Below are 26,951 nucleotides of genomic sequence, written 5' to 3' on the forward strand. Positions count from 1 at the left end.
GACTGAACGTTTATAAATATATGTGTATATTTACGTGGATTTTTTTTTTTTTTTGCTTTTTGGGTCTTACCCGGCGATGCACAGGGGTTCCTCCTGGCTTTGCACTCAGGAATTACCCCTGGTGGTGCTCAGGGGACCATGTGGGATGCTGGGACTCGAACCCGGGTCGGCCGTGTGCAAGGCAAATGCCCTACCCGCTGTGCTGTTGCTCCCCTATGTGTGTGTTTTATCCCTGGCTCGCCCCAAATAACAACAACAAGAAGACCCAACCACAAAACCTAAGTCGTCTAGTTAAGGGACAGAGAGGTAGTGTAGCAGTTCAAGTGCTTGTCTTGCATGCAGATGATGCAGATTTGATCCCCGGCACTTCATATGATCCTCCAAGCCAGCCAGAAATGATCCTGGCATTCCTGGGTGTGACCTGGCCCAAAACAATGCCCCTCTTTTTTTTTTTTTTTTTTTTTTGCTTTTTGGGTCACACCCGATGATTCTTGGGGGTTAATCCTGGCTCTGCACTCAGGAATTACTGCTGGCGGTGCTCGGGGGACCATAAGGGATGCCGGGGATCGGACCCAGGTGGGCTGCGTGCGAGACAAACGCCCTATCTGCTGTCTTACCGCCCCAGCCTTGAAATGCCCCTCTTAAATAATCCCAAACCAACAACTTCATCCAGTTAATATGTTGCTGGGTTTTGTTAATAACTTGAGTCTCTTAATTCATAAATAAGAATTTACGGTTTTCCTGTGACGTCTGCTTCTAGCCCACCGATGTCTCTGGATCTCCTCTTGCCTCTGCGCCCAGGCATCAGTCGCGGCGTGGGTCTGATCCTGCCAGCTGCAGGCAGGCCAGGCTGGGCCCGTCGTGCTTGGTCACTAGCCCCTCTTGTTTTTGCCTGGCTTGGTTCCAGCGCACTGCTGACCTTGAGGAGTTAGGACTGCCCGTTCATCAGACTTGTGCAGAATTTGGAGGGAATTGGCAGTAACTTTTTTTGAAATATTTGGTAGAATTCACCAGTGAAGCCATCTGGCCCTGGGCTTTTCTTTGTTTGGGAAGTTTAATTTGCTGAGTCAGTCTCTTTACGGGGATACATATGCTCAGATTTTCTATTCTTGAGTCATTTCAAATAATTTGCGTGTTTCTAGGAATTCATATATTCGTTTAGGTTGTCTAATTTGTTGGTGTGGAGCATTTAGTCATAGTGGTAGTCTCTTAGGATCCTTTTATATTTTTAAACCCAAAAGAAGTGGATCCCCTGAAGTGTTTTTCTAGGAACTGATCTGGGGGACAAGGACAGACCCTGTAGTGCCTGACCAGTTGGTGTGGCTCAGCTTCTTCTTGGGCTTGGGGATAAAGTGCTGCTCAAACAGGTGTCATTGGGGGGGCCCCGGGCACACCGTGCATGGGGGAGGGGTCACATGGTGGTGGGGCTAGAACTCGTCCTCATGCATTCTTGACATGTGCTCTACCAGGTCAGTTATCTCCCTGACCCTTAAATTGTTTATTTATTTATTTTTGAATAGATTTAAAAATATTTGTGATAGCACAGCGGGTAGGGCGTCTGCCTTACACGCGGCCAACATGGCTGACCCGAGTTCGATTCCTCCGCCCCTCTCGGAGAGCCCGGCAAGCTACTGAGAGTATTGGATATGCCAGACACAGTAACAACAAAGTCTCCAATGGAGACGTTACTGGGCCCGCTCGAGCAAATCGACGATCAACGGGAGGGCCTTTACCTTTACCTTTACCTTTCCCTCTTAGGTTATTATTTAATTAATTTATTTTTGCTTTTTGGGTCACACCCGGCTGTGCTCATGGGTTACTCCTGGCTCTGCACTCAGGAATTACTTCTGGCGGTGCTCAGGGGACCATATGGGATGCTGGGAATCGAACCCGGGTTGGCCGCGTGCAAGGCAAACACCCTACCCGCTGTACTATAGGTCCAGCCCCTGTTAGGTTATGATCAACGTCATCATCATTATTTTTGGGCGATACCTGGCAGTGCTCAGGGTCTGCATTCAGGAATTACCCCAGGTGGTACTCAGGGGACGATACGGGGTGCCAGGGATTCAACCCCGGTCAGCTGTGTGCAAGGCAAATGCTGTACCGTACCCAGTACTGTCACTCCACTTCAATTATTTCTTGATCTGCTATCAGAGCCCTGTTGGGTTCACATGCTTTTTAAAAAAGAAAAAGGTAGTGAAATTAAAAGAAATGAGAGTTACAGATTCTGAAAGTTGCTGTATACTGGTGTTTCATCGGTTTTAATAGATTGTACACTCTCCTAGTTCACATCCCAGTTTACATCATTTACAGGAACGTTTGGGTGAAAAAGAAATACCACACATCTAATTTTGGGGGTGTGTGTGCACACCTGGCAGTTCTCAGGGTGTGTAGCTCTGGGCTTGGGGTTCACTCCTGTTGGGGCTTCCAGGATTGTATGGATTTCTGGGGATTGAACCCAGGTAGGCCACATGCAGTAAACATTATGACTAGGTATCCATGAAGAGTTTATGTACAGAAGATTAGGTCAGATTGGTAACTAAAATATTTTGTAGCTTCTTACTCAATAATTTTCCAACTTTATTTAAAATTTTATCATTTAAAATGATTGTAAATTGAAGTACAACTCTGGTATTCTCTAGATTGAGAAAAGATTAAAAACTTAGAAGCTTCCTGTTTAGAGAGTGAACATTCTTTTTTTTTTTTTAATTTTATTGAATCACCGTGAGATAGTTACAAGCTTTCATGTTTGGTTTACAATCACACAATGATCAAACACACATCCCTCCATCAGTGCACATTCCTCACCACCAATATCCCCGGTATATTCCCCACCCCCCGGCCCACCCTCCCCCTGCCTCCATGGCAGACAATATTCCCCATACTCTCTCTCTACTTTTGGGCATGATGGTTTGCAATACAGACACTGAGAGGTTATCATGTTCAATCCTTTATCTACTTTCTGCACGCATCTCCCATCCCGACCTGTTCCCTCCAGCCATCATTTTCTTAGTGGTCCCTCCTCTATTCCAACTGCCTTCTCCCTTCTGCTCATGAAGCAGGCTTCCAGCTATGGAGCAATCTCTCTGTCCCGTGTATCTACTGTCCTTAGGTGTCAGCCTCATGTTGTGTTGTTTTATACTCCACAAATGAGTGCAGTCCTTCTATGTCCCTCTCTTTCTGACTCATTTCACTTAGCATCATAGAGAGTGAACATTCTTACCAAGATGGAGAGCATTGCCGATGAAATTTGCATAAAGAAGTAATAAATATGGTGTATAGCTCCTTGTGAAACAGAAGCTTGTGTATGAGGAGTTTGGGGCGATGCATGGAGTTTGGATGCTGAGGCTACGGACCAGAAGGTAGTTGTAGAAGATACAGGACGAAAGGGAAGGTGGCCTCCTCTGTAATTAATCCCAGGCTTGCTTTCTCTGAGGATGTGTCACTGGAGTTTGGCCACTCAGAACAGAGGCTAACCATTAGAAGGAAGGCTGGCCGCTCAGAGACGTGGTCTGCTGGTCCTCTTAGGAGGAGTTTACCAGTCACTGCACGCTTTGGTGACGCTCCTGGGCAGAGCTGGTGGCCATCAGACGCTCTTCAGCAGAGCCTTGGGCCCCTGGGAGGCCACTGCTGCCTGAGGATCTTGGTCTGCAGACGCTTTCATTGCCAGTGAGGCAGGAGCAGATGCTAGCTGTCCGGTGAGCTACCCAGAACTGTCTAAAGGATTTTTCCAGTGATGCCCAGTGGCTGGCAGAAGAGTTTGCCGACAGGAAGGAAATAGGACAGTCTCCCATGCAGGGCTTCGTGTGCTTTGCTTTCCAGTTGCTGCGTAGGGCCTGAACTTTCATTAAACACACCAGCCAATCTTCTTTGAGTGGTGAGATACACATGCTTCGACTCTCAGTGGGCACGTGTCAGTTCCGGTTCTTGGGATCTAAACATCCTAAGATAACATTTGAGAATAGATTAAGAATAGATTCCTAATATCTGCCTCCGGTGTTTAACTAAAATAGGCAGCAACTCAAAGTCCTGTTTATTTTGCGGGGCTCACTTGGGACCTCCCCCAGCAGTGATCAGGGACTCCCCAGACTGTGCTCAGAAGTTTCCCCCAGTGGGCTCAGAACCCTGAGTGGTGCCAGGGGTTTTGGAGGGGCTGGATACTGTAAGGTGTGCCTTAGTTCTCCTGATCTTTGCCTGCTACTCGATGAAACCACTGACTACCTCCTGAGCCGTAAAACAAGCCATAGCGGCTGGGAGCTCGATCCGCAGGACGGGTTGGATAAGCTTTACCCTCCTCCTTCCCCGGCACTGTTGACTGTGGTCCTGATGGTCCCCAAGCCTGTCCCGGGCTGAGCGCGGGACCGTTAGGCCCACGCCACTGGCAGAGCATCTGCTGGGCGAATGTAGCGCCGTGCTGGGTGTGTTGGAGACTTGTTAAGGGTCAGGGAGGTAACGCAGAGATCTAGAGCACGTGGTTTATTTGGGGGAGCCCCACTTGGTCCCTTGCATACTAACCGGTCCCAAGCAGTTAGCTGGGAGTAGCCCCTGAACTCTGCCAGGGGGGCCCAGGAGCTTACTGAGATTGGCATTCCTGGGCCAGAGAGTTCATGGCTAAGGCGCTGGCCTTGAATTGTGGCCCGTCCAAGTTCCGTTCCTGAGCCCTGTCAGGAGTCATTCCTGAGCACAGAGCCGGGAGTAAACCCTGAACTAAGGGGCTGGAGCAATAGCACAGCGGGTAGGGCGTTTGCCTTGCCTGTGGCCGACCCGGGTTCGATTCCCAGCATCCCATATGGTCCCCTGAGCGCCGCCAGGAGTAATTCCTGAGTGTAGAGCCAGGAGTAACCCCTGTTCATTGCCGGGTGTGACCTAAAACAACCCTGAACTAAGCTGGGTGTGGCCACCTCTCCGCCCCCTGACCCCCACAAGAAAAGTATTTTGGGGGGGGTGGGATTTTGGGCCACACCTGGTAATGCTCAGGGGCTACTCCTGTGTCTGCACTTGGAATTACTCTTGGCGGTGCTCAGGGGACCCATATGGGATGCGGGAGATCAAATTCCGGTCCTCTGCGTGCAAGGCAAATGCGTTACCCATTGTCCTTTCGCTCCGGTCCCCCAATAAAGTATTCCTTTAGAACGAGTTGCTGGAACCTGAGAGTTCAGACTGTGGGTAGGGCACTTGCCTTGCACACCGTTGCTGACGGGAGTTTGATTCTCCCTGTATTCCCTGTATTCCCCCGAGCCAACCAGGACTGATTCCTGAACACAGACCCAGGAACACGCCCTGAGCACAGCTAGATGTGGTGAAAAAACAAACTGAAAAAAAAAAATTGCAATTATGTACTTTTATTAGTATTAAAGTAGTTGCTGTGGGGGGAGAGATGCTGTGGGCTCTGTGCATGCTTTGTGTGCAGGAGGCCTGGGTTCGAGCCCTGGCCCTGCATGATCCCCCAGACTTTGCCAGCAAATTGCTTTGGGGAGTATGAATGGTAAAAACTTGACAGAAATAATCTTCAGTCCCAGGAACATGGCAATGTCTTTCCATGTGTTTATTTATTTACTGGGATTTTCGAGCCACACCCAGTGATGCTCAGGCCTTACTCCTGGCTCTGTGCTCAGGAAATTAAAAGAGATAGCGTCACAAATTCTAAAAGTGGCTGTATACTGGTGTTTCATCGTTTTTTTAATAGATTGTACACTCTCCTAGTCCACACCCCAGTTTACATCAGTTATAAGAACTTTTTTTTAAATATTGGTACTTTCATTTTATTTATATACTTATTTATTTTTTAAAGTAATTTGTATTAGTGAAACACCATGAGGTACAGTTGTAGAGTTACAAATTTTTGTGCTTGGGTTTCAGTTATACAGTGATCGAATACCCATCCCTCCACCAGTGTCCATTCTCCACCACCAGTGATTCCAGTATCCCTCCCACCCCCCTATAAGAACGTTTGAGTGAAAAATACCACACATCTAATTTCTTGGGTGTGTGTGTGTGTGCACGTCCGGCAGTTCTCAGGGTGTGTAGATCCGGGCTCGGGGTTCACTCCTGTCAGGGCTCCCAGGACTATTTGGGTTTCTGGGGATTGAACCCCAGGTGGGCCACATGCAAAGCAAATGTCTTTCCAGCTGTGTTATTTCTCCACCTCCCTGAAATAAACATTATCACTAGGTATCCATGAAGAGGTTATGTACAGAAGATTAACTCAAATTGATAACTAAATATTTTATCAATTACTTCTTACTCAATAATTTTTCAACTTTATTTAAAATTTTATCATTGAAGAAGATTGTAATTTGAAGCACAACTCTAGTATTCTCTAGATTGAGAAAAGATTGAAAACTTAGAAGTTTCCTGTTTAGAGAGTGAACATTCTTTTTTATCGTAAATTTTTATATGTGTTCCATGAAACACGGGAGGCAGAAGCCTTAACCTCAGTGCTGCTTATCTGGCCCTCTTTCCTATATTTTTACCTTAATTTCTTTTCTTTTTTCTTTCTGCTTTTTGGGCCAGAACCAGTGCTCAGGTTTCTTCCTGTCTCTGTGCTCAGTGATCACTCCTGGTGGTGCACAGGGGACCATATGCTGTGCTGGGGTCCAATTAGGGGTGACTGTTTGCTAGGCAAACTCACCCCTCTACTATCTTTCCAACCCCATTTGGTGTGGGGGCAGTGCTCAGGTCTACTACTTACTGGCTCTGTGTTCAGGGGTCACTTCCGGTGGTGCTTGGGGGATCCTTGCAGTGCTGGGGATCGAACCCAGGTTGGCCGTGTGCAAGGCAAGTGTGCTGGACCATTTCTCTGGCTCCTCCAGCTCCATTTTAAAAATAAATTTATTTACTTATTTATTTATTTATTTTGGGCCACACGCAGCAATGCACAGGGGTTACTCCTGGCTAATGTACTCTGGAATTACTCCTGGCGGTGCTCGGGGGACCATAGGGGATGCTGGGAATCGAACCCGGGTCAGCCACGTGCACGGCAAATGCCCTACCCGCTGTGCTATGGCTCCAGCCCAATAATTTTTTTTTTTTTTAATGGAATCACCATGAGATAGTTACAGAGTTTTCATGACTGATTTCAGTCATACAATGGTCGAGCACCCATAACATTTTATTAGTTACAAATTATGGCCCCAAACTTCTCTTTTGGAGAAGGGAACATGCCACGTCCGTTTCTGCCTGGCCTGGTGCTCAGGGGCTGCCCCGGTGGACCCGGGATGCCGTGCTGTCTGGACTCTCACTCAGACCTCCTGCATGTATGGTTGGCGCTTCAGCACCGAGAGCGTGTCCCCTGCCCTGGGCTAGGACCCTAACCTAGTATTTCTTCGGCTGAGTTTCCCTCCTTTTTCTTTCTCCTTCTGTGGCCTTGGTGCTGTGGAGGTGTCTGTGTTGTTTCCTTACGCCTCACATTTTTGTTCTTTTTGCCCTGCTGTGACTAGCTGAGTTCCACGGCTCTCTGTCTGTCCAGGTTTCTTTCTTTCTTTTTTTTTTTTTTCCTTTTTGGATCACACCCAGCGATGCACAGGGGTAACTCCTGGCGGTGCTTGGGGGACCGTATGGGATGCTGGGAATCGAACCCCGGTCAGCCGCATGCGAGGGAAACGCCCTCCCTGCTGTTGCTAGGGCTCCAGCCCTGTCAGGCCAGGTTTCTGATCTTTAGGTCTCACCCGGGGGCTATGCCCTTCCCTACAGCCCTCTTCTGTATTTTTCAGGTCAGTTGCTGTATTTCGCAACTCTGTGGCTGTTTGTTTCTCTCTGATGATAACTGTTACAGTTACTTTGATATCTTAATTAGGTGAAACACTTACCCGCTCATTACCCACGTTTATGCCTTTTATCTTGTTGGAACAGAGCTCTCTGCCCTGTTTCTTCTTGACTTGGCATGAGGCGAGACCCGCCTCTTTCGTCCTGGGGGAAGCCTCTTTCGTCCTGGGGTCTTGTATTCTGCCTCTGTGTCTGTGTCCTGGTGGCCGAGTGAAGCCCGGTCCTCATGCACCGTCTGACGCCAACAGATGCTTAGGGGAAGGCCCTGGTGTCTTCACGTTGGGACTTTCTGAGTTCGGGGCCTTGGCAGAAACGCCAGGGTCCAAGGAGAGTGCCCCTGGTATGCCGGGGGGCAGAGGGCATCCTGGCCTGCCCCATTCTCTGGCGTGTGCCTCAGCCGACCCCAGGAGTGGCCAAACAGAGGTGCCCCGCAGCCTGGATGGGGTTGGGGGGGGTGCCGCTGTTTCAGGTGTCGTCTGCAGGCCCGTAGGGATGATGTGCTTATGACTGCAGTCCCTAGTGGCTGTCACAGGCGGTCGGAGCTCCTCCTGGAGCATCCGGGTTCCCTCTGGGAGACCCGCCAGCCTGGTCCCCAGGGAGTGGCCGGCACCAGGAGCTCTGAGCTCCCGGTGTCCGCGTGTGATGTCCTGGGATGACGGCCTCAGTGACGGGCCCAGAGGAATGTGCCGGGACAGGCCAGGGTGAGCAGAGGGCGATGGGAGAGGGGGGTGCCCTCCAGCCTTCATCCTCTGGGTCTCGGGGGCTCCCTTGTGGGGCCCCGGGACATCTGGCAGGAAGATGACGGCTTCTTGCTGCCGTCCCCGGGCGAGGGAGTCCTCGCAGCACTGGCCCTGCACCGGAACACCTTACCTGCCCACAGGCCACTGGCCAAGGTGTGTCCTGGGTGGCCAGCGGCTTCAGATCTCTGTCTGCGTGGGTCAGTTTGGGGTGCAGATCCCTCTCTGGGAGCTGCCGGGCGCAGGACTGAGAGTGCGGGGCCCCCTGGCCGGGTCCCCAGGCGAGTCCCCGTGCCTCTGATGTGTGACTCCACGTGTGGCTCCCTCATGTGGCTCTCTCCGATAGCTTTCCCAGCTGGCTCCCTCGGGTGGCCCTCTCGTGGGTCCCCTCGTGGGTTCCCCTCGGCTGCAGGGCTCAGTGCTCGGGCCGGGGTGTGTGTTGTGGCTTCTGGGGCGTAGCCCAGGCTGAGTCTGCAGCGGCCCCGTTGCCAAGCCCGCGGAGCTCCTGGTGCGGTTGTGTCTCACCCTCTCCCACTCACTCCCCTTTGTGTCTCCCTTTTTCTGGTGTTGTTGTCACTCACGGGGAGAAAAAGTCCCGGGTCCCCGCTCAAAGGCTGCGAGCGAGTGAGATGCCCCCCCCCTCCTCGTCAGCCTTCGATTCTGTCTTCAGCTGCCTCCAGAGCAGACTGACCGACCTCAGGGACCTCAGGGCCCCGTGTGTGGCCCCCGAAGCCCCTTCACAGACACGAGTCTTTGAGCAGCTGTCCGAACCCCATGGCCTCATCAAGGTGACCTTTGAGGTGACCCCGTCCTTGGCACCGCATGGCAGACAGCCTGGTGCCAGCCTGAGTGTAGACCCGTTGGGCCTCGTTACCCGGGACTGGCGACCCACCTCCCCCTCTGGAAGGAGGTTCTGGAAGCATGTGCTGGAAAGGGGTCCAGGCTCCTCTGGCGTTCATGTCTCGTCTTGATTCGCGCAGAATCAAAGCTTCAAAGTCTTCTAAACAGTGTTGGCAGTTAGTCAGTGTCAGTGTCCAGATGACTTTTGGGTCCGTCCCTGGCAGGGGTGCTCCTGATCTGCCTGGCTTGTTTGTACCTTTTTTTTTTTTTGCATTTTGGGTCACATCCAGCGATGCACAGGGGTTCCTCCTGGTTCTGCACCCAGGAGTCACTCCTGGCGGTACTCCGGGGACCATAGGGATGCTGGGGATCGAACCCAGGTCAGTCGCTTACAAGGCAAACAACCCTCCCCGCTGTGCTAGATCACTCTGGCCCTTCCTTGTTTGTACTTTTGAGCTTCTGTTCTACCCGATGAGTCGCTGTTTGGGGTCCACCCCCAGAGGAGGCAGTGCTCAGGGCTTATTCCCAGCTCTGTGTTCAGGACTCCCTCCTGGTAGTGCTCTGGGACCAAACGCGATGCCAGGGATCCAAGCCAGATCGACACATGCAAGGCGCGGGCCCTACCCATGGTTCTCTCTCTCTCTCTCTCTCTCTCTCCCCCCCCCCCCCCCCCCCCCCGCACCCGCCTGTTGATAAAAGCACCATTTTGATGCCGGACATACGTTGAGATTTACAATTTCCGAAACTTTTAAGATGTTTTCTTTGTCTTCAGATTTTTCCAGGAGGAAAAATGTAATTCTCCAGGCACTGCCCAGTGCGGCCTGAGACACCCCCCCCACCCCCCCACCCCCCCAGAGAGGTATAAGTTCTTAAGCCTCATTAAGTTGTTTTATGTAGCATGTAATTATCGCATCTCGCTTGTGGGAGTTTCTTGGTGTCTGCGTGCCTTTCATGTTTCTCTCTTCTGTTTTTGTTTTTGGGCCGCACCTAGCAGTGCTCAGGGGCCCCTCCTGGCTCTGTGCTCAGGAACCACCCCTGGTGGTGCCCAGGGGACCGTCTGGGATGCCGGGGGTTGAACCTGGGTCAACTGTGCGGACAGCAAGCGGCCTCCCGCTGTGCTACCACTCTGGCCCCTGTGTTTCTCTCTCTTAGAACCTCAGGGAAGCAGAGTACAAAAGCTGGTTTCATAGAGGCACATGGATGCAAGTTGATTGGTTTTACCCAGTGCATTCTCTCTTCAGGTCTTCGCCATAGCAGTGTCACACTTTTCACCTTTTGGACAGTGGAGTGAAGCCCAGATTTGAGTGACAGACCTGACCTTGGTCTGGGTGTGGGCTCTGTGCCGGGAGCCCCCCCTACCCCCCCCGTACCCCGCTCTTTTTGGAGCCCGGCCTGTAACAGCTCAGACTTGGCATTACCCTTCCTCGCTGCTTGAACTTGAGGGCACTTTGCTTTATTTTTAAGGGTTTTCAGTGCCTCGTAGAAGTGGAATCTTATGTCAAGCAACCAAGCCAAACACTGGGGTGGTCACAGAACTTTAAAGGAGTCTCAAGAATCTTTGGTAGTAACTGGAGGACACTCCAGTCGTTGGCTTTAATTATAAACCAGAGATCTGAATGCCTAACTGTGCCCCGCTGTCTGATGCTGGTATCGCTAATTCCAGAATGTTTTCAGGGACCCGAGTGTGTGCTGGTCACGTTGGCAGTATGACAAGCGTTCTGGTTTTTTTTTTTTTTATTCCCTCCAATTTTCGTGTTTCTTTCTTTTGCAGTTCCTTCTTTTGTCAATTTTTTTTCAGCCACCCATGATGGAATTCGGGCGCCCTTGATGCTTCGGGGATGGACTCAGGGCACAATTCAAAGGGCCGCAGTCTTTTTTTTTTTTGGTTTTTGGTTTTTGATTTTTGGGTCACACCCGGCTATGCACAGGGGTTACTCCTGGCTCTGCACTCAAGAATTACTCCTGGCGGTGCTCAGGGGACCACATGGGATGCTGGGAATCGAACCCGGGTTGGTCGCGTGCAGGGCAAACACCCTACCCACCGTGCTATCGCTCCAGCCCCCAAGGGCCGCAGTCTTAGAGCCATTGGCCATTTTCTTTTCTTTTTGTTTTTGGGTTATGCCCAGTGGTTCTCAGGGCTTACTCCTGGCTTTGTGCTCGAGGATCACTCCTGGCAGTACTTGGTGACCATACCTGATTTTGGGGGTCCAACAGGTGTTTGCTGCGTGCAAAGCAAACACCTCATGACCCCCCTCTTTTTTTTTTATAATGTAGGAGTACTGCTGTTTATTCAGCCATTGATTAAGCTGATCAAATTGATGCCCCCCTCTCCCCCCATATTTTGGGCTACACCTGGCTATGCTCAGGGCCACTTCTGACTCTGTGCTCAGAAATCACTTCTGGTGGTGTTTGGGGGGACCCTATGTGTGGGGCGTGAACCAGCCTTACCTGCTGGAATATCTCTTCCTATTGCTTTGTTTTCAATTGTACATCAAGTATATTCAAGTATATTTAAAGTAGCAGCTGGAACCTTTATTTCTGAAACACATTTTTCAGCGTTGGAGTGAAAAATGTGGTATGTTGTTTTTCTCTGAATTTTCCTAGGATAGAGTTTTTATTGAGCAGATTTTTGTTTTTATTTACTTTTATTTACGTCGATATGTTTTTGGGAGCCAGACCTGGCAGTGCTCAGAGTTCACTTGTGGCTCTATGCTCAGGATTCCTGACCTTTCACGGGGTCACGGTCACGGTCCTCCCGTTGTTTATCGATTTGCTCGAGCGGTCCCAGTAATGTCTTCATCATGAGACTTGCTGTTACTGTGTTTGGCATATCGAATACGTCACAGGGAGCTTGCCAGGCTCTGCTGTGCGGGCGAGATACTCTCGGTAGCTGGTCGGGCTCTCCGAGAGGGACGGAGGAATTGAACTCAGCTCGGCTGACTGGCTGTGCGCAAGGCAAACGCCCTACCGCTGTGCTATCGCTCCAGCCCCTTGCACGGGGGACATTATAAATTCTGGGGATCAAACTGGAGTCATCCATGCCCATGACAAGTGCCTTACCCTTGTCCCGTGTCTCTGGGCTCCAGATTTTACCATTTTTTTTTCTGTAGTAATTTATCCAAAACAACTTTTCATTATATTCTCATTTATTCAAATTCTTATTAGTCACAGATGTTTGAAGTTGTTTTATGTGTTTTCTGGGTTGTATGTAATCATGCTCATGGTGTATTTGTGAGAAGGGGTGTAATTAGTAGGTGCGTAAAGGTTACTTTCATGTCCTTAGATGTTGCTAATTCCCAGTGCGAGTGTTGTTAATGATCAGTCTTCGTTGTAACATGAAATATTGGCTTGAGTTCTGTAGGCCTAGCTGGTAGGTCGTTAATTTGTAATGCCATTTAATTTATTTTATGTCATTTTATTATTCTTTTTCTGGGGGAGGTTCCTCCTGTTGTGCTCAGGGGCTGGACCATGTGGATCTGGGGGGAGGACTCGGTACCCCCACGTGCAAAGCGAGTGCTTAGTCTCTTGACCTGACATGTTCGTTTGTTTATTTGGGTGTTGGGGTCACAGCGGGCTGTGCTCAGGCTTACTCCTGGCTCTGTGCTCCGGGATCACTCCTAACTGGGCTCTGGGGGCCACCTGGGGTGTTGGAGATTGGATCCGGGTCCGCTGCATGCAAGGCAGGTGACCTCAAGCCGTGACCTCAAGCCGGCCCCAAGCTGCACACATACAGTGGGAGGGTGTGGAGAAAATTTTAGAAACTGTTCACGTTCCCCAGAATGCACTGACCTAGCTTATTTACGGTTTGAAATTCCAGAACCGTACCTGCATGAAAGTCGGGTGGTGGGCTTGAGGGTGGCAGTTCCGTGGCTCCACATGTGAGGTCTGCGCCCTGTCCCTGGCACTGCATGGCCCTTTGAGTTGTGGGGCTGGAGTGGTTTGGCGGCTTGGCAGCTTCATGCGATTCCGTTGTGGAGCTGGGCTGTTTCTCTGCCAGTGGGGCTGGGGTGGCTGGGGCCAGAGAAGGGGGTCTGCCCTGGGGTTCTCGGTCTGGACCAGCCCGCCCAGGACGGGTCAGCGGCATCGTGTTCTTCCGGAGATCAACAGGTCAGCCTGTTCCCCACTGATGTCTGGGCACCTTATCATCTCCTAGAGTATGTGTACCAGCCTTAGTTTCATCCTGCCACCGGCATGGCCGTGCACCTGATTCTCTTGTTCTCCTCTTCAATTTATTTAGGCCCAAAGTTTTCTTTCTTGTCTTTTCTTTTTTTTTCCTTTTCTTTTCTTTTTTCCCTTTTTGGATCATACCAGTGATGGGCGATGCTCAGAGGTTAGTCCTGGCTCTGCACTCAGGAATCACTCCTAGTGGTGCTCGGGGGACCCTATGGGATGCTGGGAATTGAACCCAGGTCGGCCGCGTGCAAGGCGAAAACGCCCTACTTGCTGGGCTATCGCTCCAGCTCCTGTTCTCATTTTAATGAAAACAGCCCAGGAAACTGTGGCTTTGAGACTATAGGCCGGTAGAGTCTCTCTTCCACCCATCCCTCAAACTGGCCTGAGGTAGGAAACTTTGATAGGTTTCTATTTCCTCTAATATGATAATTCATAGTGGCTGTGGGCTGAGAGAGGGAGCCAGTGATGCAGCTCTCTAGATCGGGAACTCTGTGTTGTTGTTGTTGTTGTTTGTGTTTGGGCCACATGCAACTGTGCTTGCTCGGGGCTCGCTCCCGGCTCAGTGCTCAGGGCTCAGTTTTGGGGCTTGGGGACCAGGACGCTAGCAGGGCAGCCCCTCCCCGCTGTCTTCTCTCCGCAGCCCCCGGAGCCTGAGATACTCTCTCAAGGCTCCCAAAGTGGTTAGTGCCTGAGTAAACCCAAGGCTCTCCAAGCATTTCTGGTATGTTCTGGAAATGGGAGAGGTTCCTCTCTGGCGAACCAAGTGTTTTCGACTCTGGGCAGCTTTTGCAGTCAGACTTTCTCAGTACCAGGAGGATCACTGGTAAAGGGCCCAAGGAATGTTGAGAGTTTGTCGGGATGCGCGCGCGCGCGCGCGCACACACACACACACACACACACACACACACACACACACACGCGCGCGCGCGCGCAGCTCCACTTCCAAGTTTAATTACTTCACAGTTAGCCTCCAATTTTACTTTTACTCCAACTGATCCACCTAAGACCTCGTTGGGAAGTCTACTTGTGATGATCTGTATGTTTGACAAGCCTTTTCTGTTTCTGCTGTCGGTTCCTGACAAGAAGCCAGCTTGTCATCTTGGCTGTTTATCAGGAAAGAGTCCTTTTTTTCTTTTAAGAAAAAAATTAAGATTGCATTTTGTTATTTGCTTCAAGTTCTGTCCCTCTCCCTGCCCCTTCCCTCACTGCTGCTCCCCGGAGGAGCCCTTCATTTGCATCTTGGGGCTGCAGTGTTAGAAACAGTTTTGTTCTGTTCCGTTGTTCTTTTTTTCTTTTCTTCTTTTTTTGTTGTGGGTGGGGGGCACACCTGGCGATGCTCAGGGGTTACTCCCGTCTCTGCTGCACTTTGGAATTACTCCTGAAGTTGCTCATGGGACCATATGGGATGTCAGGAAATCAAACCTAGGTTAGCGCTGTGCAAGGCAACCGCCCTACCCATTGTATTCTCTCTCCAGCCTCCCTCTTTTCTTTATTTAGGGTTTGGTTTTAGTTTTTGGCCTCACACAGCTGTGCTCAGGCCTTCCTGCTAGCTTTGTGTTCAGGGATCACACCTCATAGTCCTTGGGGGACCATATGTGATGCCGGGGGTTGAACTTGGGTCGGCTGCCTCAAGGTGAGCGCCCTAAGCTGCTGCACCAGCTTTCCAGCCCACAGAAACAGTTCCTGAGATGGGTGAGCTGGCCTATCCTGCTCACCCGCCCAGGGAAAGGAAGAGGCCAGCCTGGCCTTGGAGGATGCTGGGTGTAGCCCCCAGACAGCAGAAACAGAGTCCAGGCCTGAGACATGCGCAGTGGAAGTGGAGAGAGCAGCCAGTTAATTATTCCAGAAAGCAATGGGACTTCTTCAGATTCTCTAATGAATGCCGGCACCCCAGATGGTCCCCCAAGCCTGCCAGGAGTGACCCCTGAGTGCAGAGCCAGGAGTAAGCCTGAGCACAGTCAGGTGTGGACAGAACCCACAAAACAACCCCATGCCTCCCCATTTCCCCCTCCAAGAGAACTTACGTGAATTTTTACAAACAAGGGAGGCGACTGATGATGGTTTCCAAGTAATTTGGAGGCGAAATCTGATGCACACGGGTGACGCTCATGTACAAATGTGATTTGCTGTAATGAGACCCTCCATTGGAAGCCCCGCCGGACTCTGTCATGTCAGCCCCTTGGTCCATGTGCAGGGGCTTCATCCTGGGCCCTTGGGAGGCCCATGGAAAGTGGGCCTCATGCTGCCCACGGGAACACTCGCCTCACCTGGAGAGCTCATTAGCAGCTGGTGCAGGTGCCTGGGGCCCTCCCCGGGGACTGTGGTGACCCAGCCCCAGGGGGAGTCCTAGAGACCGCTGCCACAAACACCCCGATGACTGTGGGCTCTGGGAACACGGTGACTCACAACAACAAAGTCTCCCATGGAGACATTACTGGGCCCGCTCGAGCAAATCGACGATCAATGGGAGGGCCTTTACTTACTTACTTATTCTGAACTAGAGCCCGGAACTTGAAGATTTAATGTCGCGGCGTACAGAGAGCTTGGGGATTGGTAGTCGTTTACAGCAGTGGCTTAAGGGCCAGGGAGGAGCTACGGGGGTCCTTTGCTCGATGCTGGCACCCCTTGCACAGCTTGTCCTCTCTCCCCAAGCCCTGCTCAGTGCTCACCGAGCACTAGGAGTACACTTTGGGTCTCCCAAGTTTGTAGCGCTTGTAAGCTGTGAAATGGATCAGACTTTCAATACGTATGAAAGATTGGAGAGACCCTATATGAGGGGTCACAGAAGTTGGTCAGTGGTTCATGGCTGGTCAGATCTAAGCTATTTGATACGCAAGAAGGTTTGCTCATTCGGATGCTTACATTGCCCCAAAGTGGCTGGATTCAGGAGTTTAGTGAAAAAAATCGCCACTCCTTGAAATAAAGTAGGTAAAGGCCCTCCCGTTGATCATCGATTTGCTCGAGTGGGCCCAGTAACGTCTCCATTGGAGACTTTGTTGTTACTGTGTCTGGCATATCGAATACGTCACGGGGAGCTTGCCAGGCTCTGCCATGCGGGCGAGATACTCTCGGTAGCTTGCTGGGCTCTCCAAGAGGGGCAGAGGAATCAAACTTCAGTCAGCCAGGCTGGCTGTGTGCAAAGCAAACGCCCTACCGCTGTGCTATCGCTCCAGCCCTTGAAATGTTTAAGATAAATAGATAGGTAGGATCCAAGACCTGGCCTCAACTTTGAGGTTTGGGCTGCGGGTTGTGGGGGTGGACGCCGTGTCTTTCAGGGCTTGTTCCTGGCTCTGTGCTCAGGAGTGACCCCTGCTGGTGCTCAGGGGACGACACGTGGTGTTGGGGATTGAAACTCGATTCCCACGCAGCTGTGCAGTGACACTGTCACCTTCATTGCCGAAGAAAGGTTTGTGTTGCTGTTTGTTTGTGCGTTTTGCTTTAGATAGGTGGTGTTGATGGATTTTGGGTCAGATTTAGTGTGACACGTTTCAGCATTCTTGTGCTTCTAAACACATAGTGTTTTCTGCATGAAGAACCTGTCATAGAAACACCCCAAAATAGCCTCTCTTGGGAGAATATAAAAAAACAATATGCTGATTTTTATAAATGACAGAGCAGTGCCTGGAAGCCTGAGGTGATAGGGCACCAATAGCGAGAGAAGGATTTGGGGGAAATTGTGGAGCTCGTTTATTTTAAATGTTGTTTTGTTTAAAATGGGAGACTGAAACATCCCCAAGACGACTTCCTGGAAGGCTTCTCCGAAACACTCTTCCTCAGGGGTCCCACACGCTGGTCTTTGAGGACGTTTTCCCTGTCGTTAAAAAGTGAAATTAGGGGGCTGGAGCAATAGCACAAGGGGTAGGGCGTTTGCCTTGCATGCGGCCAACCAGGGTTCGAATCCCAGCATCCCATATGGTTCCCTGAGCACCACCAGGAGTAATTCCTGAGTGCAGAGCCAAGAGTAACCCCTGAGCATTCCAGAGTGTGAGGAATGTAGTTCTCCCAGGGGGAAGGTATTTGATCAGTGTTTTAGAGGTAGTTCTTGCATTTTGATGGTTCTGACACTGAATGAGACTGGCAGGTCACCTGCCCGCCCCCACGCAGGTGAACTCCGGGTGATTCAGTCTGATTCAGCAGCCAGGCCAGTTGGCGGCAGCCCCTTTGGCTGGTCTGTCGGCACATGTGGGGAGTTCTTTGGCACATGTGGGGAGTTCTGCATAGAGAGTGCTGTGGAGAGATGCGATGCCCGGGCAGCAGACGAGAGAAGGGCACTTAAACGCCACGCTGGGGCTGGAGCAATAGCACAGCGGGTTGGGCGTTTGCCTTGCACGTAGCCGACCCAGGTTCGATTCCCAGCATCCCATAGGGTCCCCCGAGCACTGCCAGGAGTAATTCCTGAGCGCATGAACCAGGAGTAACTCCTGAGCATCGCCGGGTGTGACCCAAAAAGCAAAAAAAAAAAAAAGGGAATGGTCCTGTGGAAAACAAGGATTGCTGGTTCCGAGTCAGCAGTTTAGTTATTAAGGTTTGTTTTGAAAAGGAGTATTTAAAATTTATATTGCTTTTAAACACCTAAATTTATATTGTTATTTACTTATTTGTTTTTCTTTTTGGGTCACACCCGGCTCAGGGGACCATATGGGATGCTGGGAATCAAACCCAGGTCGGCCACGTGCAAGGCAAACGCCCTATGTGCTGAGCTATTGCTCCAGCCCCTATATTGTGGTTTTTTTTTTTTTTTCTTTTTGGGTCACACCCGGCGATCCACAGGGGTTACTTCTGGCTCATGCACTCAGGAATTGCTCCTGGCGGTGCTCGGGGGAACATATGGGATGCTGGGAATCGAACCCGGGTTGGCTGTGTGCAAGGCAAACGCCCTACCCGCTGTGCTATCGCTCCAGCCCCTATATTGCTTTTTAAAGGCTAATTACTCTCATGTGTAAATCACTTAGCAAAGAAGTGATGTAGCTTAAGTGAAGTCTAGTAATTCAATTTTTTAAAAATTTTACTTTTTTATAAAGTTGTTCACAAAAATTTTTGCATTTAATATTCCAACACCAATCCCACCACCATTACACCTTCCCACTACCATATTTTGAATGTTTTCACCCCAGCCCCCAAAGCCTGCCCCCAAAGCAGGACCTAAATAATTCATTTTGTATTGCCTATTACGAATAATCCACTAAAAATGATCCAAAAAAATTTCTTAGAGGAGTGTGAAGATTGTTGTATTTTACCCTGAAGGCATTAAGTCATTGTATAAGAGATTAATAACATGTTGTTACAGGTTGAGCCTTGTGTACTATTTAATATATATGTATATATACACACACATATATTATTATTATTTTTTTAAATTTTTTTCCTTTTTTTTGCTTTTTGGGTCACACCCGGCGATGCTCAGGGGTTACTCCTGGCTCTGCACTCAGGAATCACTCCTGGCGGTGCTCGGGGGACCATATGGGATGCTGGGAATCGAACCCGGGTCAGCCATATTGGCTGCGTACAAGGCAAACGCCCTCCCCGCTGTGCTACCGCTCCAGCCCCACACACATATATATTATATATGTTTCTCCCCTCCCCGAGATTGGTTACTTTCTACTTCACACTCCATAAATTGTGGTGTGCTACTACTCTTGGTATGTCAGTGTTGTAGAGAATGAGATTTCACTGCATCACTGCTATAATGCGGCCACATGTTCCAGGAATTCTAAAATTTTAAATATGATTATACAAGGTTAATTTAATTTTTTTTTTGTTTGTTTCAACTGGATGATGACTTTGGAGTCTGGAGGCATCTCTGCGGTGTGTTGCTTTCTTTCGAGAGATTTATTTGTGAGTCTCTAGTTATTAATTTTTAAAGGGCTAAAAATACATATTTTTTGGGGCCAGGATTTTTGTTGTTTGTCTGTTGGGCTGGGGCTCAGCTGGGCACCCCGGGGGAACCTACCTGCTTGCAAAGTGGGCCTGTAGCCACCCGCACAGGACGTTGGTCAGTCTACTGAAAGGTGTCTGTTTGGAATGGGGAATTGGAACAACAGGACAAAAGAAAGTAGGAAAGTTTCAAAACCAGTTTTCTTTATTATTTTATCGTAGAATCATCCCGTTAATTATTGTGCCACAATTCCTAAAAAAGAGGGGCGTGCGCGCGTGCGCGTGTGTGTATGTGTGTGTGTGTGTGTGTGTGTGTGTGTGTGTGTGTGTGTGTTTACGATGTCCATAAGCTTTTGAAATGTTGATTCATATGGGATTCAGTGCTTTCACTTATCCGGGCAGTGTTGTTGAATTGTGTACAGTGTGGTGTTTAGTGTCTCTTTGTTTTGTGTTTGGGGCCACATCTGTTTATTCCCGGCTCTGTGCTCAGGGATCACTCCTGGTGGGATTTGGGGGTCCATTAGGGGTGCCGGGTTGGAGCCCCGGTCAGCCGTATGCCAGACTCGTGCCCTGCCGCTGTGCTCTCTCTCCAGCCCCTTGTTCTAATTTAGTCAGTAAGGAATTGATTAGACAGGTTAAACTCCTCTCATTTTCTTTGAAAGTAGGAGCTAATTTTCCTTGAGTTAATGAGATGACTTTAAGTTTTTGGCCCTTGCTCTCAAATAGAGCGTTTGATTCTGTGTTCGAGTCAATTTTTTTTTTTTTTTTGCTTTTTTCTTTTTTGGGTCACATCCGGCAATGCTTAGGGGTTACTCCTGGCTCATGCACTCAGGAATCACTCCTGGCGGTACTCGGGGGACCATATGGGATGCTGGGAATCGAACCTGTGTTGACCGTGTTGGCTGCGTGCAAGGCAAACGCCCTCCCCGCTGTGCTATTGCTCCAGCCCCTCAAGTCAATTTTAAGAAACTTTCATTTGCCCTCCTGCCTGCTCCTGTGCTCTCACACTGGGATGCGGTTCATTAAGTGACCCGCACATATGTGCTCTCCTGCACACCGAGTAACGGGCGTGCTGCGGTATGGGTGTGCTGCGGGATTGCTCACACACGGGCTCACCAGGGGCTGGACCGCTTGGCCCGGGTGCTCCCTGCGGGTCATCCTCCCCCCCCACCCCAGCCCGGTGATGCTGATGTATGCCCTCCTGCCGCGCAGGTGCAGTGGGGCACTGGGAATTCTTGGGAATGCAGTGGCCAGGTCAGCATCTTGGCAGCAGGCTTGCTAATCCCCGGCACGGTTCCTCTGGAGCCCAGGTGCAAAATTCAAAATAAATGGCATTGTTTTTCTGAAACAGACTTTTTAAAAAAGATATTTTAATTTATCATTGTTCAGATACAGTTACAGACTTACAAACTTTTGTGCTTAAATTTTATTAGAGTAAAATTTCTGAAGGTGTGCTTCACTGGGCACACACTGGCCTTCTAGAATATAACTGTTTCTTCTGGGTTTCCACTGTTCCTGCCACAGCAGCCACACAGGCAGGGCTAACGGCCATGAGGCGAGGGACTGGAGAGAGCACAGCGAGGAGGGCACCTTCCTTGCATGCGGCCAACCTGAGACCGAACCCCGGCACCCCACAAGGTCCACCAAGCACCTCCAGGAATTAATTCCTGAATGCAAAGCCAGGAGTAACACCTGAGCATCACTGGGCGATACCCAAAAACCAAAGGATTCTTTTTTTTAAATTTTCAAATCAAATGAAGGCCACAAGAATGACACTCGCTGGGGCTGGAGCAATAGCACAGCGGGTAGGGCATTTACCTTGCAGGTAGGGCATTTACCTGAGCATCACAGGGACTATTTCCTGAGTGTAAAGAGCGTAGAGCTAGGAGGACCCCTTGAGCACTGCCCTGTGTGATCCAAAGTGTAAAAAAGAAAGAAAAAAAAAGAAAATTTTAATTACAGTTTTTTTTTTTAAAGAAAAGTATCTTTCTTGAACCATGTGGATAGATGGTTTTTTAGGCATCTAAAAAGTTCACCATTAATTATCATTCAAATGCAAATAAAAATGACAATGCTGTCTTACGCCAGTGACAGGGTCCTGTTATAAAAATGGCTGGGAACGGCTGGTGTAGCAAGGATGTGGAGAAAATGGGGGACCAGAAAGGCAAACTTGTGCAACCCCTGTGGAAAGTGATACAGACTTCTCAAAAATAGAACTCGTGTTTGACCCAGCAATTTCAGTCTTTGGCATCTATCCAAAGAACACAAAGCCTTAAGTGGAAAAGCTGTATCCACACACCTATTTCACAGGCAGAGTGGAAATAGCCCCAAGTGGCCCACGGCAGATGAGTGGCTAAGAGAGTTGTGGTGTATATATACATGCAGTGGAATACTACTCAGGAATGAAAACAAAAGATATCTTACTTTTTGTATTCAGTGCGGATGTAGACAGAGTCATGTTAAGAAAAATTAACACTCGGCATTACACGCGAGCTTGCTGGAGACACTGAACTTGGGTCAGCACGAACGCCCAAACTTCGAGTCCTGCTAAATAGACTTGGCGAAGGTTTTGTGTTGTGTGCTGTGTGCGTCTGTCTATAGTACAATGATCGCAGACTTCAGTCTCTCTCTTTCTCTCTCTCTCTGTAGGACCGCAGCTGAATGCACAGCTAGAAGGTTGGCTTTCTCAAGTACAGTCCACGAAAAGACCTGCTAGAGCCATTATTGCACCGTAAGTTTTCAGGTCTTTGTTCAGAAACTTCCATATGGTAACAAAGAAAGAATCATCTGCAGGTTGAACCCAGGGTTGGAAACGAAAACCCGTGTTGAACCGAAGCCTTTTCTTGACTCTCACTGCAACGTAAGGGGAAGGGACGTGGTGCTTTTATCTTCTTAGATGCAGTAATTCTGAAATTATTTTTTGAACGGGGGGTTGCTTATATTACACAACTTAAACAGGGGGTTGCTTATACTACACACATTGGGCGATTTTAATAACACAGCGGTAGGGTGTTTGCCTTGCACGCGGCCGACCTGACCAACCCGGGTTCAATTCCTCCGCCCCTCTCGGAGAGCCCCGCAAGCTACCGAGAGTATCCTGCCCACACGGCAAAGCCTGGCAAGCTCCCCGTGACGTATTCGATATGCCAAACACAGTAACAAGTCTCACAATGGAGTCGTTACTGGGCATACTCAAGCAAATCGATGAACAATGGGAGGACAGTGACAGTGACATAAATCAATTTATTTTTTGGTGACGGGCAGGTTTGGGTCACACCTGGCAGTGCTGGGGCTTACTCCTGACTCTGCTCTCAGGGGTCACTCCTCGCGGGTCCCAGGGGACCGTTAGGGTATTAGGGATCAAACCCAGATTGGCTGCATGCAGGGCAAGCGCCCTGTGTGCTGTACCACTGCTCTGGCCATCAGCTCTATTTTATTTTTGTTTTTTGGGCCACACCTGGCAGGGCTCAGAGCTTCCTCTTAGCTCTGCACTCGGGGATCCCTCCTTGCTGGCTCTGGGGACCCTATGGGGTGCTGGGGTCAAAACTGGGGATGACAGTGTGAAAGGCAAGAGCCCTCCCTGCTGTGCTCGCTCTCTGGTCCCATAAGTTCTATTTATTTATTAATTTATTTTTTGCTTTTTGGGTCACACCCGGCGATGCTCAGGGGTCACTCCTGGCTCATGCACTCAGGAATGACCCCTGGCGGTGCTCGGGGGGCCATATGGGATGCTGGGAATCGAACCTGGCTCGGCTGCGAGCAAGGCAAACGCCCTCCCCGCTGTGCTATCACTCTAGCCCCAGTTCTATTTATTTTTAATTTAATTTTTAAATTTTTAAAATTTATATTGAATCGTCACGAGAGACACAGTTACAAAGTTATTCGCGATTGGGTTTCAGTCAAACAATGTTCCAACACTAGTGCCGTCACTATTGTATCAGTTATTTATTTTTGCTTTTTGGGTCACACCCGGCGATGCACAGGGGTTCCTCCTGGCTCTGCACTCAGGAATGACCCCTGGCGGTGCTCAGGGGACCATATGGGATGCTGGGAATCGAACCCGGGTCAGCTGTGTGCAAGGCAAAAGGCAAGTGCCCTACCTGCTGTGCTGTTGCTCAAGCCCAATCATTGTATAAGTTTTTTTTAATTAATTTAATTTTATTTTTTTACCAATTCTTTTTTTTTTAATTGAATCACCGTGAGATACAGTTACAAACTTTCATGTTTGAGTTTTTTAAAGTTATTATTTATTTATTTATTTGCTTTTTGGGTCACACCCGGCGATGCTCAGGGGTTACTCCTGGCTCATGCACTCAGGAATTGCTCCTGGCGGTGCTCAGGGGACCATATGGGATGCTGGGAATCGAACCTGTGTCAGCCATGTTGGCTGCGTGCAAGGCAAACGCCCTCCCCGCTGTGCTATCGCTCCAGCCCCAGTATAAGTTATTTTTAAACATCATAAAATTCTGCTTTAATTCAGGTAGCTTCTGACTTGTCGCGCAGTATGGAGTAGTATCCAGATTTTGGAAGCGGGGTAGATTGTGAAGATTTTGTTTTTATGGTTTTGGGGCCACACCGGTGGTAAGTGGGGCTGGCTGCTTTGCTCTGCCCTCAGGGATCACTCCTGCCAGTGCTCAGGGGACTCTACGGGATGTTTTTCCCACCTCCCTAACTGCTCCGGAAGTGGAGAGCCTCCTCCAGCCAGTTCCTGCCCACCAGTGCAGTGGTCTGGTACAGGATCTCGGTGCTGGGTCCCCCCGCCGTTTGAGCATCGTGCAGGGGGCACGGGGTTGCATGGCTGCACCTTGCTCTGTGATGATTTGGCAAGACATGTTCCTTAACCCTTCTCTGACTCTCTGGTCTCTGGAATTTTTTTTTTTTGTTGTTGTGCTTTTTGGGTCACACCAGGCAATGCACAGGGGATACTCCTGGCTCTGCGCTCAGGAATCACTCCTGGCAGTGCTCGGGGGACCATATGGGATGCTGGGAATCGAACCCGGGTTGGCTGCGTGCCAGGCAAATGCCCTACCCGCCGTGCTATCGCTCCAGCCTCTGGCCTCGGAAATATTTTTTTGTTTTTGTTTTTGGCCGTACCCGGAGTTGCTCAGAGCCTCCTCCTGGCTCTGCATTCAGGAATTCCTCCTGACTATGCTCAGGGGACCATGTCGGATGCCTGGGATGGGACCCCAGTTAGCCACATGCGAGGCAAACACCCTCCCCACTCGACTGTTTTTTGAACCGCTGGATTTTTTTTTTTTTTCTTTTTGGGTCATACCCAGCGATGCACAAGGTTTACTGCTGACTCTGCACTCAGGAATCACTCCTGGAGGTGCTCAGGGGACCATATGGGATGCTGGGAATCGAACCCGGGTTGGCCACGGGCAAGGCAAATGCCCTACCCACTGTGCTATCACTCCAGCCCCCCCCCTTTTTTTTTTCAGTGAAGAAACTGTGTCTGTTTTGTCTTTGAGTGAGAGAGGACTTTTTGTTTTGCTCTTGGGCCGCACTTGGCTGTGCTCCTGGCGCCGCGCTCCGGGATTACTCCTGGCGGGTCTCAGGGGAGCATATGGACGCAGCACGGAAGGCAGACACCCCACCTGCTGTACCATCGGCCCCCCCCAACCCCCCCGGTTTTTGTTTTTGTGTTTCGGTGGTGGTTTTGGGTTAGACTTCCAGCTCTCCGCTCGGGGGCCCAGTGTGGGTTGGCCAAGTGCGAGGCACGCACCTTAATTAACCGGGCTACTGTTTTATGAGCTTCAGGCTTGCACGTACACCCGTTGCTGAGGGTCTGGGCACGAGGCCCGTGTGAGGGGAGCCTTGGGTGGATGGCCCTGATTGGTTCTGCGTGGTGGGCGGGCAGTGGGGTGACCATAAGCGCCTGCCAAATAGGGCAGCCAGGGTTGACCCTTCTGCTTTGGCCTGATAGCAGGACAGAAGGGGGTGCTTGCTCTCCGGGGCCAAACAGGTGGAGGTGGGCAGCGTGTTTGAAGCGTTGGCGTAGCTTCTAGGACTTGTTCTAGGCAGTGTTGATGTTGCCGTGTCCACCAGTTAGCCAAGTGGAGATTTCCGAGCGCAGTTAAATATTTGGATCTGGAATTTGGGACGCAGGGGCCGGATCAAGAAAGAAGCAGGGACCGTGTTGCCGACAGATCATTTTCAGAACATGATAAGAACAATTTCTGTGGAGTGAGGGGGATGGGAATATGGTTGGAGAATGCCGTGAAGATGATGATGTAGATTTTTCGTTAGTTTTGAGGAATTTTGCTGTAAACCGGGGACTTAGTGCAATGGGAATGGGTCTCAGGAGATTCTTGAAAGGTGGGAGATATTAAAGTTGTAATGTTAATGAAACTACTTCTAGAGAAAGAAGAACAGATGCAGGGTTAAGAGAGGGAAGTTTACATAGGTTCGATCTCTGAGCAGGTGAGAAACAGCAGGTTAATCATCATCCTTTCGAGTAACTCATGTGGTAGTTCCCATTACTTTGTTGGCGTTCCAGGGCTCTGGGTGCTGCCTTCGTTGTTCAGACTTGTTCCGAATGTGGGAGTTCTGCAGCATCAACATATAATCACGTCTAGTTACTCATTAGAAAGGACCTGGATGAGTTGCTTTCTTGCCGTTCCACATTGTGATCGTTGGCCTGTAGCTGAGAAAATGAAATGTTTGAGCACGTGTTACAAATACATTGATCTGGAAACGCTATCCCAGTGGCCTCGAGTTTCAAAATGAATTTGAGAGTCGTCCTGACTTTGGCAGTTTAAGATGAGGATGAAGGTAGTTTGGCTCTGCTCCTGGGGACTGTTATATTTAGGTATAGATGGGCACGCTCTGTTTGGTTAACATGAAAAATCTATGTAGTTAAGCTTTCTCTTAGTACGTTGTGGTTTTGAAATAGTTACTGAGTCCTTTGCTTTTTTTTTTGAGCTAGAAAAGTCACTCCAAATATTTCACTATTTGTGCAGAAAGGGTCTTTTTTTTTCTTTTTTTTGCTTTTTGGGTCACACCTGGTGATGCTCAGGGGTTACTCCTGGCTCTGCACTCAGGAATTACTCCTGGCGGTGCTCAGGGGACCATATGGGATGCTGGAAATCGAACCTGGGTCGGCCGCGTGCAAGGCAAACACCCTACCCGCTGTGCTATCTCTCCAGCCCCCAAAAGGGTCTTTATAAGAACAAGCCTCCATGGTGAGTAAAACACTTGAAAATACATTTTGGGGGCACATGTAAGGCAGTGCTTTTAGGACTGATGGATCCACACAGATCCACGGCCCAGCAAAGTGCTGCTCAGGCCCAGTGGTCATGGGCCACCTGCGGGGGCTGGGCGGGGAGTTGTGGGCATGGTGCCAGGGATCAAACTTGGGGCCTATTTGCACTATTTCATGAGCCCTGAAAACTGAAAATGTGTGTGTGTGTTTTTTTTAATTTTATTGAATCATCGTGAGATAGTGACAAGTTTTCATGTTTGGGTTACAATCACACAACAATCAAACACCCGTCTCTCCACCAGTGCACATTCCCCACCACCAATATCCCCCATATGCCCCCCTTTCCCACCCTCCCCCTG

At 49.8% G+C, this 26,951-nt stretch overlaps 1 protein-coding gene across 2 annotated transcripts in view; it reads left to right on the plus strand.

The window, feature by feature from the left end:
- MEMO1 (mediator of cell motility 1) overlaps positions 1-26,951 on the plus strand; it is a 110,999-nt gene that overhangs the window by 26,190 nt on the left and 57,858 nt on the right. For both annotated transcript variants that reach the window (XM_056127131.1, XM_056127141.1), the window contains exon 3: positions 22,038-22,119. In XM_056127131.1, the coding sequence (XP_055983106.1) occupies positions 22,038-22,119 (82 nt within the window). The remainder of the gene's footprint in view (positions 1-22,037; positions 22,120-26,951) is intronic.

This window comes from Sorex fumeus, unplaced genomic scaffold (genome assembly GCF_029834395.1).
Source record: "Sorex fumeus unplaced genomic scaffold, SorFum_2.1 ptg000006l, whole genome shotgun sequence".
Classification (NCBI taxonomy): domain Eukaryota; kingdom Metazoa; phylum Chordata; class Mammalia; order Eulipotyphla; family Soricidae; genus Sorex; species Sorex fumeus.